Genomic DNA, 13,877 nt, shown 5'->3' on the forward strand with positions numbered 1-13,877 from the left:
TATATATATATATATATATTAAATGTGTTTTGCATTTAAAATGAAAGCATATTTGTCTAAAATTGGCATATTATTAGCTTAACCCAGTTTCAAATATACTAATGTACTAATGGTGTATTGCAATTTAGACAATAAAATGTTTGCTTTCTTGTTTTAAAAAGTAATGTGAATTATTTATTTTCATGTTTGTATGTTTTTTGAATATTGCATAAGAAAGCTTATGTGGTTAAATGAAAAAGCTGTAGAATGTGCCGATTTATTGTATCCAATTAATCAATTAATTGATAGATTAATCTAAAATAACTGTTAGTGACAGGCCTAGTAAAAACACACAACACATAAAAAGTTCATAACATTAAACTTTCCCTTCATTTCCTTCTTCGACTTTGCTTACACTGCAAAAACACAAAATCATACAAAGTATTTTTATCTAGTTTATAGTGCAAATATCTAAGAACTCTTTAAATATGACAAAAACTAACTTTCAAGTAACTTTTCAGCAGTACGTAAGAGTCAATAATTCCTTGATGTCGATTAATTAAGAAAGTACTAGTTCCACTAGCAGATTATTTCACTTATAATTAGTACTTTTTCATTAAGGAATTAGCTCCTATATCTTGCAAATTAGTTTTCTCTCATTCCAAGTGTACTAATATATTTGTGCTAGAAACTAGACCAAATATTACTTTGTTAACCTTTTGTGTTTTTGCACTGTATCTTTCATTTACTAATATAATAAGTAAATATATTTCTTTTCAACAGATTTTTGCGTCCCAAACATCAACCAGCTGTGATGTTTCAAAGCCTACATACCCGCGGCCTCTTCCATTCGATCTGCACAGGAACGCTCTGGCTGAAGAAGAGCGAGGAATCAGCTGCGGGGAAGTCCGGGTCCTCAAACAGAACCCCCTTCTGGAGACACTCCTGCCTGAGCTGCTCAAACGACTTCCCGTCCCACTGAGAGTTCACCACCTGGTTGGAGTTCCTGCCGGACAGAGTGGACTGCAGAGGCATTCTCTTCTTCGGCGCACGGAGGAGGAAGAGGAGAAGAAGGTGTGAGGTGAGCTGCACCTGACAGAGTGGTGGATGTAGGGAAGAGTGTCGGCTGGGTAGAGCTGGTTGGTGATCACACCCCAGGCAGACAGAAACTGGTTTGTCCTCCAGGTAGAGAGCCACTCCCTTTCTGTCAGTCTCACTGGGCTTGGCCTGCAGGAGGACACACGCGTGTTGACAAGGCAACAGGAGCATTCACAAAAAAATAGTTAAAGAAACCTGCATAGATAGACAGGAAGTGATTTTATTGTTTTTGAACTACATTTCCATGAAATCTATTCATGATGTAGTAAAAGTAGGTCCACATGAAGTTCTATTGGAAAGTAAATGCAAAAACACAAAATATTACCAAGTCTTGTGTGTCTAGTTTCTAGAGCAAATATCTTAGTACATTTGAAATAAGACGAAACTAACTTACAAGTAACTTTTCAGCAAGATATAATGGCATGTCTAAAGTAAATAATTCTCTATTATTGATTAAAAAAAGTACTAGTTCCATGTGCAAATCGTTTCACTTATAACATGAAAAATCTCTTATTGGTTTAAACAAATTGCCAGTGAACTTTTTTTTTATCAGCATTAAAAATATTGACTTAAAACAAGCTCCTATATCTTGCAGAAAAGTTACTTGTAAGATAGTTTTGACTTATTTCAACTGAAGAAAGATATTTGTCCTGACAAAATACACCAAAAGTACTTGGTAAGACTTTATTTTTTTTATTGTTGTTTTAAGTTACATAATCTGCCAGTGGTGCTGATATTTATTCATCAACATTAAGGAATTATTTGCTTAAAACAAGCTCATATATCTTGCCAAAAAGTTACTTGTCAGTTAGTTTGTTGTATTTAGATATTTGCACCAGAAACTAGACCAAAAAAACCTGGTAAGATTTTATGTTTTTGCAGTATAAGCAATATAAATGAAATAAATGAAAGGAAAATGTGGTTTTATTAACTTTTTATATGTTGTATGTTTGAACTTGGGCTGCAACAGACAATTCTAGTAAATGTTGTGTTTTTGCAGTGAACTAGCATTAAATTAATCTGCAGTATAACGGGAAATCTCCACTTTTGTGAAACACATTGAGATTACCAGCCTCTAGATAAACTCAAGCTAAAACAAATCAAGTTGACGTGGAAACAACAAAACAAACTCCACTTCCTTTATAAAACACAACTTCTACGTTGCCTTTAAGGCCTGAAAGATCCATCTATCATGAAATGCAAAGATAATTACAGATTATCATTTATGAATTATATATTTTACTGTATGCAGGGTTTGTGAAAGAAATCTTAAGTCAGATCTACAGGGCAGAGAGCGACTTTAAGACTTGTTAAGCAACTTCAAAGATCTGGACAAGCTGGATAGTTGACTGTATGTGTGCATGCTTACGCAGTCGCTCACATTGTTCTGTCCGGCTCTGCAAGGTGTGAACCAGAATCGAGCTTCGACAAACAAGGGGAAGTGAATGTTCACCTTGATAACAGGAAACAAACATGTGGATTTCTTTATTTTCATTATTTTGTACTGCACTTAGCTGCTGCAGAAGGCAGACATACTGTAGTCTGAAGATATTCTGTTCAAAGTAACTAGTTACATTTTCTTGAGTAATTTTTTACTTTTACTTGAGTAATATTCTTATTAGGTATCACTACTCTTGAGTAAAATTCCTGAATACTCTCCCCACTGAGTGACTTCATTGAATGAAGAGCAAGTTTATGACAAAGTGAGACCTCTTGTTTCTAGACAATCTTTGTTGCTCTACTGTTATTTTCTATCTGCTGAGCTTCTAGAGTCACTTATGGAAATAAAACATCCCAAACATTGTATTCAAGTAACAGTCGCACTATTTCAGCATGTTTTTAGTCAAGTAAAAAGTTCAAGAAATTATTCAAAAGTAAAAAGTACTGAGTAAAATTATCAATCATTTAATATTTAAAAATTACATCATCAGATGGACTAAAATATAAAGTGAAAATTTTGGTACTTTAAGGACAATAATTCATATAAGTAACAAAAAATAATGAAATCAGGCAAAATAAATTTTTCCAAATCAGTTTTTAAATGTTAAATTCATGAAACTAACAAAAACTGCAGGTGTGTGTTTGTGTCTGGTGACTTTTTGGTTAAAACATTTGTTTTCCATTCAGTGGGTAGAAAATCCAGAAATTTTACTCAAGAAAGAGTAAAAATACTTCATAATAAAATTACTGAAGTAAATGTAAGTAGTTACTACACAACTAAGCCTGTATGGATGTAGTGGGAACAGAAAATATACACAGAGCTGCTGAAACTTACAAGTTTATTCCAACTGCAGCAATAAGCAAGTTATCAATAATGTTATTGTTCATAGAAAAAAAAAACAAAAGAACATTTTTCCCCTTTTACTGGTGCTGTGCATCCAGATTCCTATGGAACAGAGTGAAAAATGCCCAGAAACGTATTTACACTTCATTTACAGTACGATAAAGAATATATCATCAGGTTTCAGAAACAGAAAATCCTTTTTTTTTTTGTTGCTGATTGTTTTGGTGCTTTCTTACGATACCATGAAAAACTACGACGGAATATTAGGGCCACACTCAGAAAGTAGAATTAAAATATGAGAAGTTTAAATAAAACGAGATTAAATAAAAAAACACACATGAAGTTGTAGTATTACAAAAATAAAGTTGAAATATTACAATAAAGTCATAATACTGAGAACAAATTCAACTCTTTTCTCTAAATATTACAGTTTTTAGACTCGAAGTACGTTGGGATTATTCTTGAAATTTGTTATTTTCACATTTTTACGACTTTGTTCTCAAAATATGACTGTTTATATTGTGTATTACGATTCGTAATGTTATAACTTTTTCATAGGATTCTTATTGTAGAACTTTTTTCTCGTAGTTTATTTTAGTAAAATGACTTTTTTTCATATTATTAGAACTTTATTCTTAAAATGTGACCTGTTTTATTCTCATTATTCCAGCTTTAACCTGGTAATTTTATTTTACTTATGGCCCTCCTACTCCATCGTAAAAACCACGGCGTCTGCAGAAAACACGGCAACATTTCAGTAACCAGGCTTCCACGATATTCTACATCAACATGAATGAAACTGTGGAAGTGAAATCGGAGCGGAGTCGTTTGTTGCTACGGCTCGGTTTTCTCCAGCGCCGTTCCTGTGACCAGCAGCAGGTTGCAGGCCATGAACTGGACGTTCAGGACGTTGCTGGTGTTTCCCACATACTGACCCACCAGCTCGCCGGACGAGCCGTCGGCAGCCGGCGCCCCGCCGTGCGTGCTGCGGATGTCCCAGACGCGGACGGAGTTGTCTATGGAGGAAGACGCCACCAGGCTGCTGTCCGGGCTGAAGGACAGGCTGGTGATGCTGTCCGCGTGGCCGCGCAGCTCTTTGAACAGCGTCCCCGCTGCCAGGTCCCACAGCTTCACCCGCTGGTCCTCGCCGGCCGACGCCAGGTACTTCCCGTTCGGCGAAAAGGCGAGCGCCAGCACAGCGCCGCGGTGGCCCGTGAAGAGCCGCACCGACTGGCCCTGCTGGGTGCTCCACAGCCGCACCGTTTTGTCCGTGGAGCCGGTGGCCAGGTAGTTGGAGTTGGGGTGGAACTTGACGCAGTCGACGTCGGACAGGTGGCCGACGTAGAGCCGCAGCGGGTAGGAGCGCGAGAAGGTCCAGAGGCGGGCGGTGCGGTCGTGGGAGCCGCTGGCGAAGTAAAGACTGCAGGGGCTGATGTCCAGGTCCCACACCGGGTAGCCGTGGCCCTGGTACAGCACCGTATTGGTGAAGCTGCCCAGGTCCCAGTAGCGGATGGTCGAGTCCTCGGAGCAGGACAGCAGGCCGGAGCTGTCGGTCAGGAAGGCAGTGCGATAGACGGGACCGCTGTGGCCACGCAGCATCTTCACCTCGCTGCCGCAGCCGTCCTCCTCGTCCACCTGGAGGACGACAAAAAAGATCAGGACACGTCTGGACATAAACGCACATACGGCGACGTATTAGAGCCATTATGTACATGTTTACATGAATATATATATATAAAAAAGGAGTAAATGTCCGCCAAAAAAAGACAGAAATTTTTAGATTAATCTCAGAAATTTTGAAGAAAAATTGGAAATTTCTGAGTTTAAAATGTCGACAGTTTAAAAACATCCAAATTTTGAGGATAATCTCTAACTTTTGAATTTCAAAGTTAAAAATTTGCCAGAAAAAAACTCAAAAACTGAGATTAATCTGATAACTTTTCTAAAGGAAAAAAAAAAACAGAGAAATTTGTTTAGTTTCAAAAGTTTAAAATTTGCAAGAAAAAACTCTGAAATTTTGAGTTTGATCTTAGAAATGTTCATGAAAAAACCAGGACATTTCTGAACTCAAAAAATCAAAAATATGTGAGAAAGATTTTCTAGAAATATCTTGGAAAAGTCTGAGTTTTAAATGTGGAAAATTTGTGTCTTTTGAGAATTTTTAATCTCAAAATTTCCTGGAAAAAGGGTTCTGAGTTTATTTCAGTTAATGAAAATGTTCTCTCACTTTCAGTTTTAGTTGACTATCGTAATGTTGATCTGAACTCTTAAAGTAAAGGCCACTAGTTTTGTCGGCTCACCTCCTCCTCTTGCACGTCGCACGCCAGGTGGATGTACGACACGTCGGCCTGGTGCGGTTTGGCCTTCAGCTTCCTGGCCCGGAGGCTCCACAGCTTCACGGCGGAGCTGTCGAACCCGGCCGCCAGCAGCCGGCTGTCCGGCGAAACCTCTGCCGCGTTCAGCATCTGATCCGTGTGGTGGAAGGCGTAGAAGCAGATGGTGGTGAGCGACGGCGGGCCTTCACGGACTTTCTTGATGCAGTCCTGCAGCGCCAGAAGCGCCACTTCGTTCTGCGGGATCCCGGCGGGAACCTCCACCGCCTCGGTGCCGCCCTCGCCTCCGCCTCCGCCCGCCCAGGAGCCGGCGTTGGCGGCCGCCATGGAGCCAGCGGCGGCTCCGTACAGCTGGTACTCGGTTCGCCTGGAAGCGGTGACCTCCACCTGCAGGTGTGTGCTGAGCGCCCTGCAGATGGCGCTGTTGTCGTCGCTCTGCAGGTAGCGCAGCAGGTAGCTGTGCGCTGGCTCCGTCAGGTGAACCACATACTTATGCTCCAGGAAAGACCTCAGCTTGGGATTGGCGGCGACGTCCTGCGCCGTGACAACGTGGCGGAGCTGCTCCACCACCGACCGCTGCTCCCCGTCGTGAAGAAAGGCGTCGTGAAAACGGACGTAGAAGCTGTCTACTGCCCCCTTCAGGCCGCAGTGCACCATGTCAAGGTGGAGATAAATGAAGAGCGGGTAGAGGAGGCTGCTGACCTCCTGGGCATATGAGATTTCTGTTTCTGTTGGAGGAAAAATAGGAAATAATCTCAACATTCAGGATCAAAAAAGGCCTTAAAAGTTCCCATTTAGAGCTGCAACTAACGATTATTTAAGTAATCAATTATTTTATACAGGGTTGTTTGTTTGGCACCAAATTTGATTTTTTTTTTTTAAAGTCAGGGGTGGGGTGTGGTTGCTTTACTAACCTCTTTTTACTGTCACAAAGGTCTAAATCTAAACTCTATGGAGGTAGATATGTGCCAATATCCTCCTTCACCAGCTCTGTTTACACCAGAGCTGCTTCTTCTACTGGGTTGAACAGGAATATGAACATTGCTGGCATCTAGTGTCTAAAGGCTGGTTTTGCAGTCAAGCAAGAATAAAGACTATTTGAGCAGTAGAGGATGTTACATGCAGTCAAAGTGTAGGTGTGATACCTGAGAGGAAGCAGCGGAGCCTGGAGAACTGGACCTCATACTGCTGCGGGTCGGGCTGGCAGGGAGCAGCAGAGACAATGTTGGCATAGCCCGACTCCGTCTGCACTGCTCACAGCGAGGAGGAGAAGAAGAAGAGGAAATCACTTTGGTTACATGATGACTGTATTTTAAATAACGGCCAAAGAAAGAATGAGCTCACCAGTCAGACCAGCAGCCAGCTCTTCTGTGGACTGGAAGAGCTTGGCTCCTTTCAGGGAGCTGTCAGTATCCACATACTGTCTCCTCTTCAGGTACTGAGCCACAGCGTACTGGATCTGCTCGGCCCGGACCCGTTTCATGACCTGACGGGAACGAAAACATCAACGCTCAGGCCTCCAAATCCAAGCAGGGAATCCATCAAATCCATCATTCTTTGTTACTAATTTATGAGGAGCTTGATCTAAAACCAGCTGGAATGACAGAGTATGGCAGGGCGGTATGGATTAAAAATAAACTATTTTTCCATCCAGATCCCATTTTAAATCTTTTTTTTTTCCCCTAAAAAAAGAAATTACAAATGACGAGAAATATTTTCAAAAAGTGGATTTTATTTCAATCATCCCTTCTATGAGTTGTACGATGAAGAATTATGGCTGGGCTAGGAGAATTTGTGTTCAATTACAACAATATCGTTATTATATTACCAGTATAAAGACGCAATTTTACCAGAATAACATCTTAAAATTATGAGAAAAAAAATTGTTTTATAGAAAAAAAGCTTTGACAATTATTTCTATCTGTTATGATGGAGCTCTCCTAAAATTACAATTTTATTCTTCTAATATTAAGACTTTATTCTTATTATTTCAACTTTGTCATGTGACATTATTCTCATTTTACTGTCTGTATTTTTTTTAACTTTATGACTTTATTTTTGTGGAAAAAAATAATAATCTTAGCCTATCCTTTATATTTTGTAAAATAAAATTAATTGTATAGAATCCACATTTTCCAAATTTTTTTTTTTTTTTTTTTCAAAAAACAAAAAATTTGAATAATCGATAAGATTGAGGACAAGATTTGAAAAAGCACTGTATCTCATGAAATAAAAACATTTTAAAATGGCCCAAAGAGATCATATAAAACTGTGTTTCATGGTTGGAAAGCGTAAATGTCTGCTGGGCTCTGTGCATCGTTGGAAACAGGAGATTTACATTTATTACTGAAGGACTTTGTAATAAAAACAAACATGTAGCACAAAAATCTTTGAAAAAAATAAAGCAGTGAAGGAGACTGGCAGGATGAGGAAAGTTTACTGTACACAAGACATCTGAGACTGTGATATGTTTCACCTTCCTTATGGTGGTGGCATGACCTCTGACCTTAACTGAAGCAAGTGAGGGCTAAAGTTAATTGCATGTTGTGGGATTTTTTGGCTTCAGACTGTTTAGTGTTTTCCCCATTTGTGGATAAAGTCTCTGAGAAATGACTTTGTAACTCTTTGCACACTGATCTAATTTGTTCCTGAATGTTTAGCTTTTGATGATCTTTTAAACGTAGTTCAGTTTGGTAGGAAAGTCCCATTTATGAACACCTTATAATAAAACTTTAATTTTGTGTTGTTTTTGCATTTTTATTGGAAGAATTTGACAAGATAAATGTGTGTTTTGTATGATAACGCATGTCTTATACTAAAAAACTGCTTTCACTTAAAAATACAAACCTGATTAAATTTAAGTCACATTTTTAGTTTTCCTAAAAACTCCTCCAATTTAGAAACTAGAATATCTAAACTATTCAAACCGGGACTAAAATATTCTACACTAATGGCAAAATACCCTGTTTGTGATGTGCAAAACCGTTATTTTGCCTTTTATTTTACTTTGAAAAATCGAAAAGTCTTGATACTGCTGAGACGCGACGCTGTCCGATCGTTTGATGGAGCTAACCGGCTAATTTAGCTCCGTTAGCAGCGGGGCTAACGGAAAAGGCTTTTCATGGGAATATGTTTCATTCTGAGCCATTGCAGGCAGCAAAACATTTACTCACTGCATTTTGTCGTGTTATCCTCAGCCGTCAGATCACATATGTAAGGCGGTCTAGTTTAATCCAGACTCTAACTGAACGAATATTTCTACCGTTCATTGCCGCGCCATCATGGATTATCTTCTTTTAAACTAGGTGACAGTTAGCGAACTCGCGTAATAGCGCATTACTGCCACCTACAGTCTGGACTGTTAAACAGCGCATTATCTCCAAAAAGTTTATAAACGCGACATATATTCTACTTTTCAGCACTTTTCAGTCGCTGAAAATTCGTATTGAATGAATTATTATAAATTAACTTTTAAACAAACTTTTAAACAGAAATAAACACTTGAGACACTGTGTCTGACTTCCAGCTGTACTTTTAAATTGAATTACTCAATTAAGTTAATTTTTCGATTATATTTGAAACGTGTAATGACGCAAAGAGCACGAATTCATTTATTTAAAAAAAACACGTATTGCAACAACATTTTAATGGTATTCTAGTTTGATTCTTTGTCAACATTCTCTGTTGCGAGAAATCAACTCCTTCCACGGCCACTAGAGGGCCGTGGAAGGCCCTCTAGTGGCCTTCCACGGCCACTAGAGGGCCGTGGAAGGATGCATATGATGATTTGAGTTCTGTTCTGGTCACGTGGTTGTTGAGTGATGACGTTCAATCATCGCGACTTAACCGCGCGTTGTTTGGAGAGTGCTGTGTTGAGTAGCAGTTAAATTGATCATTTCCACCGTTTGGTGTGGATTTATTCGGTGTGCTGTTTTGTGTGTTGATAATCGGAGCTCTTTATAAACTATTGAACAGTTCGGAGTCCAGGCGCAGGCATGTTTAGCCCCCGCACCGCCCCGGGCTCTGGCCGCAGGCAGCAGAGCAGAGCTACCGGGAGAAAGAGCGTCTCTGGGTCGGGTGGTGGGCTTATGTTTTCCCCGCGCAGGACGCCTATGACGGCGAGGTGAGTGGACGCACACTGAACACAGGCTTTGTTGTAGTTTTATATTTCCTCTTTAAAGTGAAAAAAACACACTTATATGTCTTTGTTCCCAACGGAAATCGAGTAAACAAAAAGCACATGCAATCATATAGAGTTGCCTGCTTTTAAAACACTATAAAAGCCTTTTTTGTTTTTTGCTGGAATTTTGGCATTTATGCATATTAAAGTTTACCGTATAAAATCATTGGCTTTTGCAGCCATTTTAGAATACTAATGCAGAGGACTAACAAGAAGGCCGTTCACAATAACATTTTTTTTTCTGGACGATAAATTGTTCCAGACGTTATTGCGATAAATGATAAAATTGTTGTTTTGAGACCATTTTCAAGTAATATAATAGTAATGATGTAATAATGCAAAAACACATTCCCAAAGGTCAATAAACTTTAAATTCAAATGAACATTTAACTCTGGAACTGGTAGGCAATTTAAATTGTCCTTTAAAAAATGAGCCAATTGAGACCAAAACACCAGACTGAAGACTTTTGTCACCCAGATTTTGGTAGAATGAGAGAAAAGTGAAAAACAACAAATCATGCAAATGGAAATTATTGAGTTAGTTTTGATTTATCATATTATAAATTGAGTTATTGCTTTTTTTAAAAATTTCCTTTATTTAACCAGGTAAACCCCATTGAGATCCAGATCTCATTTTCAAGGGGGACCTGGGAAATTTATTATTCATTATTAGTAGCCCTGTGGCTTATTGCTACAGGGCTACTAATAATAAATCTCTAAAAAATGATCTGGTGGATCTTGCTTATGAAATTGGTTAAATTTGTGCAGCTACATTGAAATGTGTTAACATCTGCTGATCGTGTTAAATTAAATATTTGTGAACTCTCACCAAAAGAACCTGTTTGGGATGCACACACAAAGTCGGGAGTTTTTTTTTTTCTGTAGCTGCATGGATCCCTTATCCTTGGTATAAAACCAATGTGTTGACTCTGCCTATAGATTTTTGTAATTCGGAACTTCTTCATTATTGATTGTCTTACAAGTTCTCTGCATTGTCCACAGTATACAAATAAACCTGACAAGAGTGATTTCATCTAACAGTGCTTGGAAATTAATTTTTTCCACAAGAGCAAAGGAATATGCAAGAGATCTCAAACTTTGGCGCTGCATTTTAGTTAAAAATGGCGGTCCAGCTCAGTCAACACTTTTCCTTCTGTCCTCTGCAAATGGTTAAAATCCACATTTTATCATAAACTAACACTTTATGTTATTATTTTGCTGATTATGCTAAAAATCCAGTCCTGATGTGTGTAACCTCTCCTCGTCAGGTCGACACCCACTCGAGTGCAGAACCACACCATCACTGAGACAGTATACTATGACGTTCAGACATTTGGTTCATCGCTGCCTGTCAAAGTGATGGAGGCACTCACCATGGCTGAAGGTAAGAAAAGCCTCATCTCTGATTAGAGGGAAAGAAACAGGAATGCTCTATCTATAGTTAAAGCCAGAAGTTTACATACACCTTGTTTTTTTCTCACCGTCTGTAGTGAAATCAGACCAAACTTTTTTTTTAATGTCAGCTAGAATTACTAAAATTATTTGTATTTGTTAAATGTCACAATAATGCCAGAACATGTCAGATATTTATGCTTTAACATTTCTAAATGTTAATTAGAGATATTTAAGATTTCTTGCTAATTACTTTAATGTGTCACTTTGCGATTTCTACTTTGAACTATTCTTAATTTCTCTCTCAAAAATGTTTTTAAGTTTTGTATTAGTTCACCAAATAAATGTACAAAACATTGATGCATTTACATGCTGAAATAAATACACATTTTCAGTTTGGTGTGCTAATAAACAGGGGAAATATTAAAGTTTTATTTTTCTCCATGCTTGATCTGCACCACTATTGTTTTCTAAATTGTTTCTGGTTCTTCTAGCTGAGGACCCGATCTCAGTAAAGGTGAACGAGAGTGGCTGGGCCTGGATGGTTTGTGGAGAGAGGCTAATAATCTGGAAGATCTGCCAGACTGCTGTAGCTAAGGTACGATAAACCAGATCAGTAGGGCGGGGCAATAAATCAATTTTATTGATAATTTGTATTTTTGGTTTCAGGGCAGCTCTATGAATATTATATCCAGGTTAAGATATATATTTTTTTTTGTTAATGAGAATATTAGAAGAATAAAGTAGTAATTTAATGATAACTCCTGCATGAAAAATACCAAAAAAAATTAAATTGATGAATGTTGAGCATCTTGTGAAGTTATACTTTATATTAATACTTTATAGAAATACCTAATCTTTTAGCACATTAGCATCACATTATTATTAGTAGCAGAATTTTGAAACTATTGCAAACAACTGTGAAAAAAGATCTACACAAACTGAGCTGCTAATCCGATAAAGCTTTTTTCCTCAATAAAACAAGTTTTGTTTTTGTAATTTTGAGACTTTTTTTACTGGTAAAATTGGATCTTTATTCTGCTAATATTTTGATTATAATCTTGTAGCCTGGCTCTAATACTCCACTGTAGTGGTTGAAATAAAGTCCATTTTTTAAAAATATTTTCTTTTTTAGAAAAAAGCTGGAATTTTCTTTTTTTATATAAAATTGGATCTTGTATTGAAAATATTTTTTTTGTAATTTTGTATTCAGAAACAAAAGCTAGCAAAAAAACGATAAAAATCAGATCTTGGATGAAAGAATATGAGCTTTTATTTTGAAGCCATTTCATACAGCCCTACAAATCTGCATAAAATATGATCTGTTGAAAATGAATACTTTATAAATAGTTTCTGATGTAGAATAAATGAAGTCTTTTTTTTAGTTTGAATGCAAATGAAACGTGTGTTTTGCTGCAGCTGTCTGTTTGCAAAGAGCTGCAGCTGCCCAGCAGTGAGTTCACCTACACGGCCGACCTGGTAGCTCTGACGTCGGCCGCTCCTCTCAGGACGGCCAGCGTTCAGTCCGTCTCCGTCCTCACCGTGGCTGCAGAAGGAACGGCTCGCTTCTGGCCGAGTCTGGCACATGAGGGGACCTACACAGAGTCGGACGTGAACCTGGGAGATCTCTGCAACTTCATTGTTGCACTCAGAGTTAGTAAAAATCTGAAAGAGTTTGACATTTTTGTATTTATCTTGACAGAAATATTGTTTTTAACCCTTGTGATGGTTTCTATCCTCCTGCTGCTGTTTTAATTTTTTCCTCTTTTCTCTCTCTAAGGGTGGAAGCTTCGTTTTATCATCTGTGAAGAATCAGCTGCTGAGAGCGAGTGCGGACTCTTCAGGGAAGCTGCAGTACCGAGCCCTGCAGCAGGGTCAGGGGGTTCTGTCCGGGATCGGGCGCCGTGTGTCCAGTCTGTTCGGCATCCTGTCCCCTCCAGCTACCGACGAGGTGAGTTATATTCTTCTAACAGTTGGCAATTCCACCTCTATGGAGAACAACAAGATATTTTACACCCCAAAGAAAAAAGCATTAGATGAGCTGGATTCTTTATGTTTTAGACATTTTTGATGTTTTGATGTTCCAGTTTATTCTAAACTTTTTATTATAGTGTTATTTATTTTCTTTTTTATTTAAATAATGTGTACAAACCTCAACATATAAAAGAAAGGTAGCAAGATAAATTAGTAGGATGAATGACGACGTAGGCCTGTCGCAATAAGTAACAAATCAATTAAATTAAAACAAACTCAATCATTTCTATTTGCATGATTTATTGTTTTTCTCTTTCTACCACAACCTGGATGATAAAAATCTTCAATCTGGTGTTTTGGTCTCAACTAGACATTTTATTGAAGATCACTTTTAAATAATTCATTTTATTTTTTGTTTCTGTTGTTTTATTTATTTTGTATATTTAAAATGTCTTCTAGTTCCTGTATTAAATGTTCATTAGAATTTAAAGTTTGTTGATCCTTGAGGAAATCTTATTATGCCATTAACATTATATCACTTGAAAATGATCTCATAACTACAATATTATCGTTTATCACAATAACGTCTGGGAAAATGTATTGTCCAGCAAAATTTGTTATAGTGACAGGCCTACAC

At 38.0% G+C, this 13,877-nt stretch overlaps 3 protein-coding genes across 4 annotated transcripts in view; 1 reads left to right on the top strand and 2 right to left on the bottom strand.

The window, feature by feature from the left end:
* LOC103153637 (calpain-9) overlaps window positions 1-1,263 on the bottom strand; it is a 16,466-nt gene extending 15,203 nt beyond the window's left edge. Inside the window, 1 exon segment of the mRNA XM_007574636.2 lies at window positions 814-1,263. Coding sequence (XP_007574698.2) covers window positions 814-1,248 — 435 coding nt within the window. The 5' untranslated portion in view covers window positions 1,249-1,263.
* Window positions 1,264-3,339: 2,076 nt separating this feature from the next.
* taf5l (TAF5-like RNA polymerase II, p300/CBP-associated factor (PCAF)-associated factor) lies at window positions 3,340-9,020 on the bottom strand. The gene is made up of 5 exons (XM_007574637.2): window positions 8,868-9,020; window positions 7,039-7,180; window positions 6,840-6,944; window positions 5,662-6,422; window positions 3,340-4,996 (listed from the first exon to the last, which is right to left on the bottom strand). Exons 2-5 carry the CDS (start codon window positions 7,175-7,177, stop codon window positions 4,196-4,198), a joined length of 1,806 nt encoding a protein of 601 aa, XP_007574699.1. The 5' UTR covers window positions 7,178-7,180; window positions 8,868-9,020; the 3' UTR covers window positions 3,340-4,195.
* Window positions 9,021-9,505: 485 nt separating this feature from the next.
* Window positions 9,506-13,877, top strand: part of nup133 (nucleoporin 133) — a 35,835-nt gene continuing 31,463 nt past the window's right edge. For both annotated transcript variants that reach the window (XM_007574641.1, XM_007574640.1), the window contains exons 1-5: window positions 9,506-9,817; window positions 11,143-11,258; window positions 11,761-11,864; window positions 12,686-12,919; window positions 13,047-13,217. In XM_007574641.1, coding sequence (XP_007574703.1) covers window positions 9,690-9,817; window positions 11,143-11,258; window positions 11,761-11,864; window positions 12,686-12,919; window positions 13,047-13,217 — 753 coding nt within the window. In that variant the 5' untranslated portion in view covers window positions 9,506-9,689. The remainder of the gene's footprint in view (window positions 9,818-11,142; window positions 11,259-11,760; window positions 11,865-12,685; window positions 12,920-13,046; window positions 13,218-13,877) is intronic.

This window comes from Poecilia formosa, unplaced genomic scaffold (genome assembly GCF_000485575.1).
Source record: "Poecilia formosa unplaced genomic scaffold, Poecilia_formosa-5.1.2 Scaffold358, whole genome shotgun sequence".
NCBI classification, from domain to species: Eukaryota; Metazoa; Chordata; class Actinopteri; order Cyprinodontiformes; family Poeciliidae; genus Poecilia; species Poecilia formosa.

Excerpts from the sequence above, each read along its gene's own strand:
- taf5l (XM_007574637.2), bottom strand. The coding sequence starts at position 7,177 with ATGAAACGGGTCCGGGCCGAGCAGATCCAGTACGCTGTGGCTCAGTAC. Across the intron at positions 6,945-7,038 it reads GCTGGCTGCTGGTCTGACTG|TGCAGACGGAGTCGGGCTAT; the intron begins GTGAGCTCATTC and ends CGCTGTGAGCAG. Across the intron at positions 4,997-5,661 it reads GCGACGTGCAAGAGGAGGAG|GTGGACGAGGAGGACGGCTG; the intron begins GTGAGCCGACAA and ends GTCGTCCTCCAG.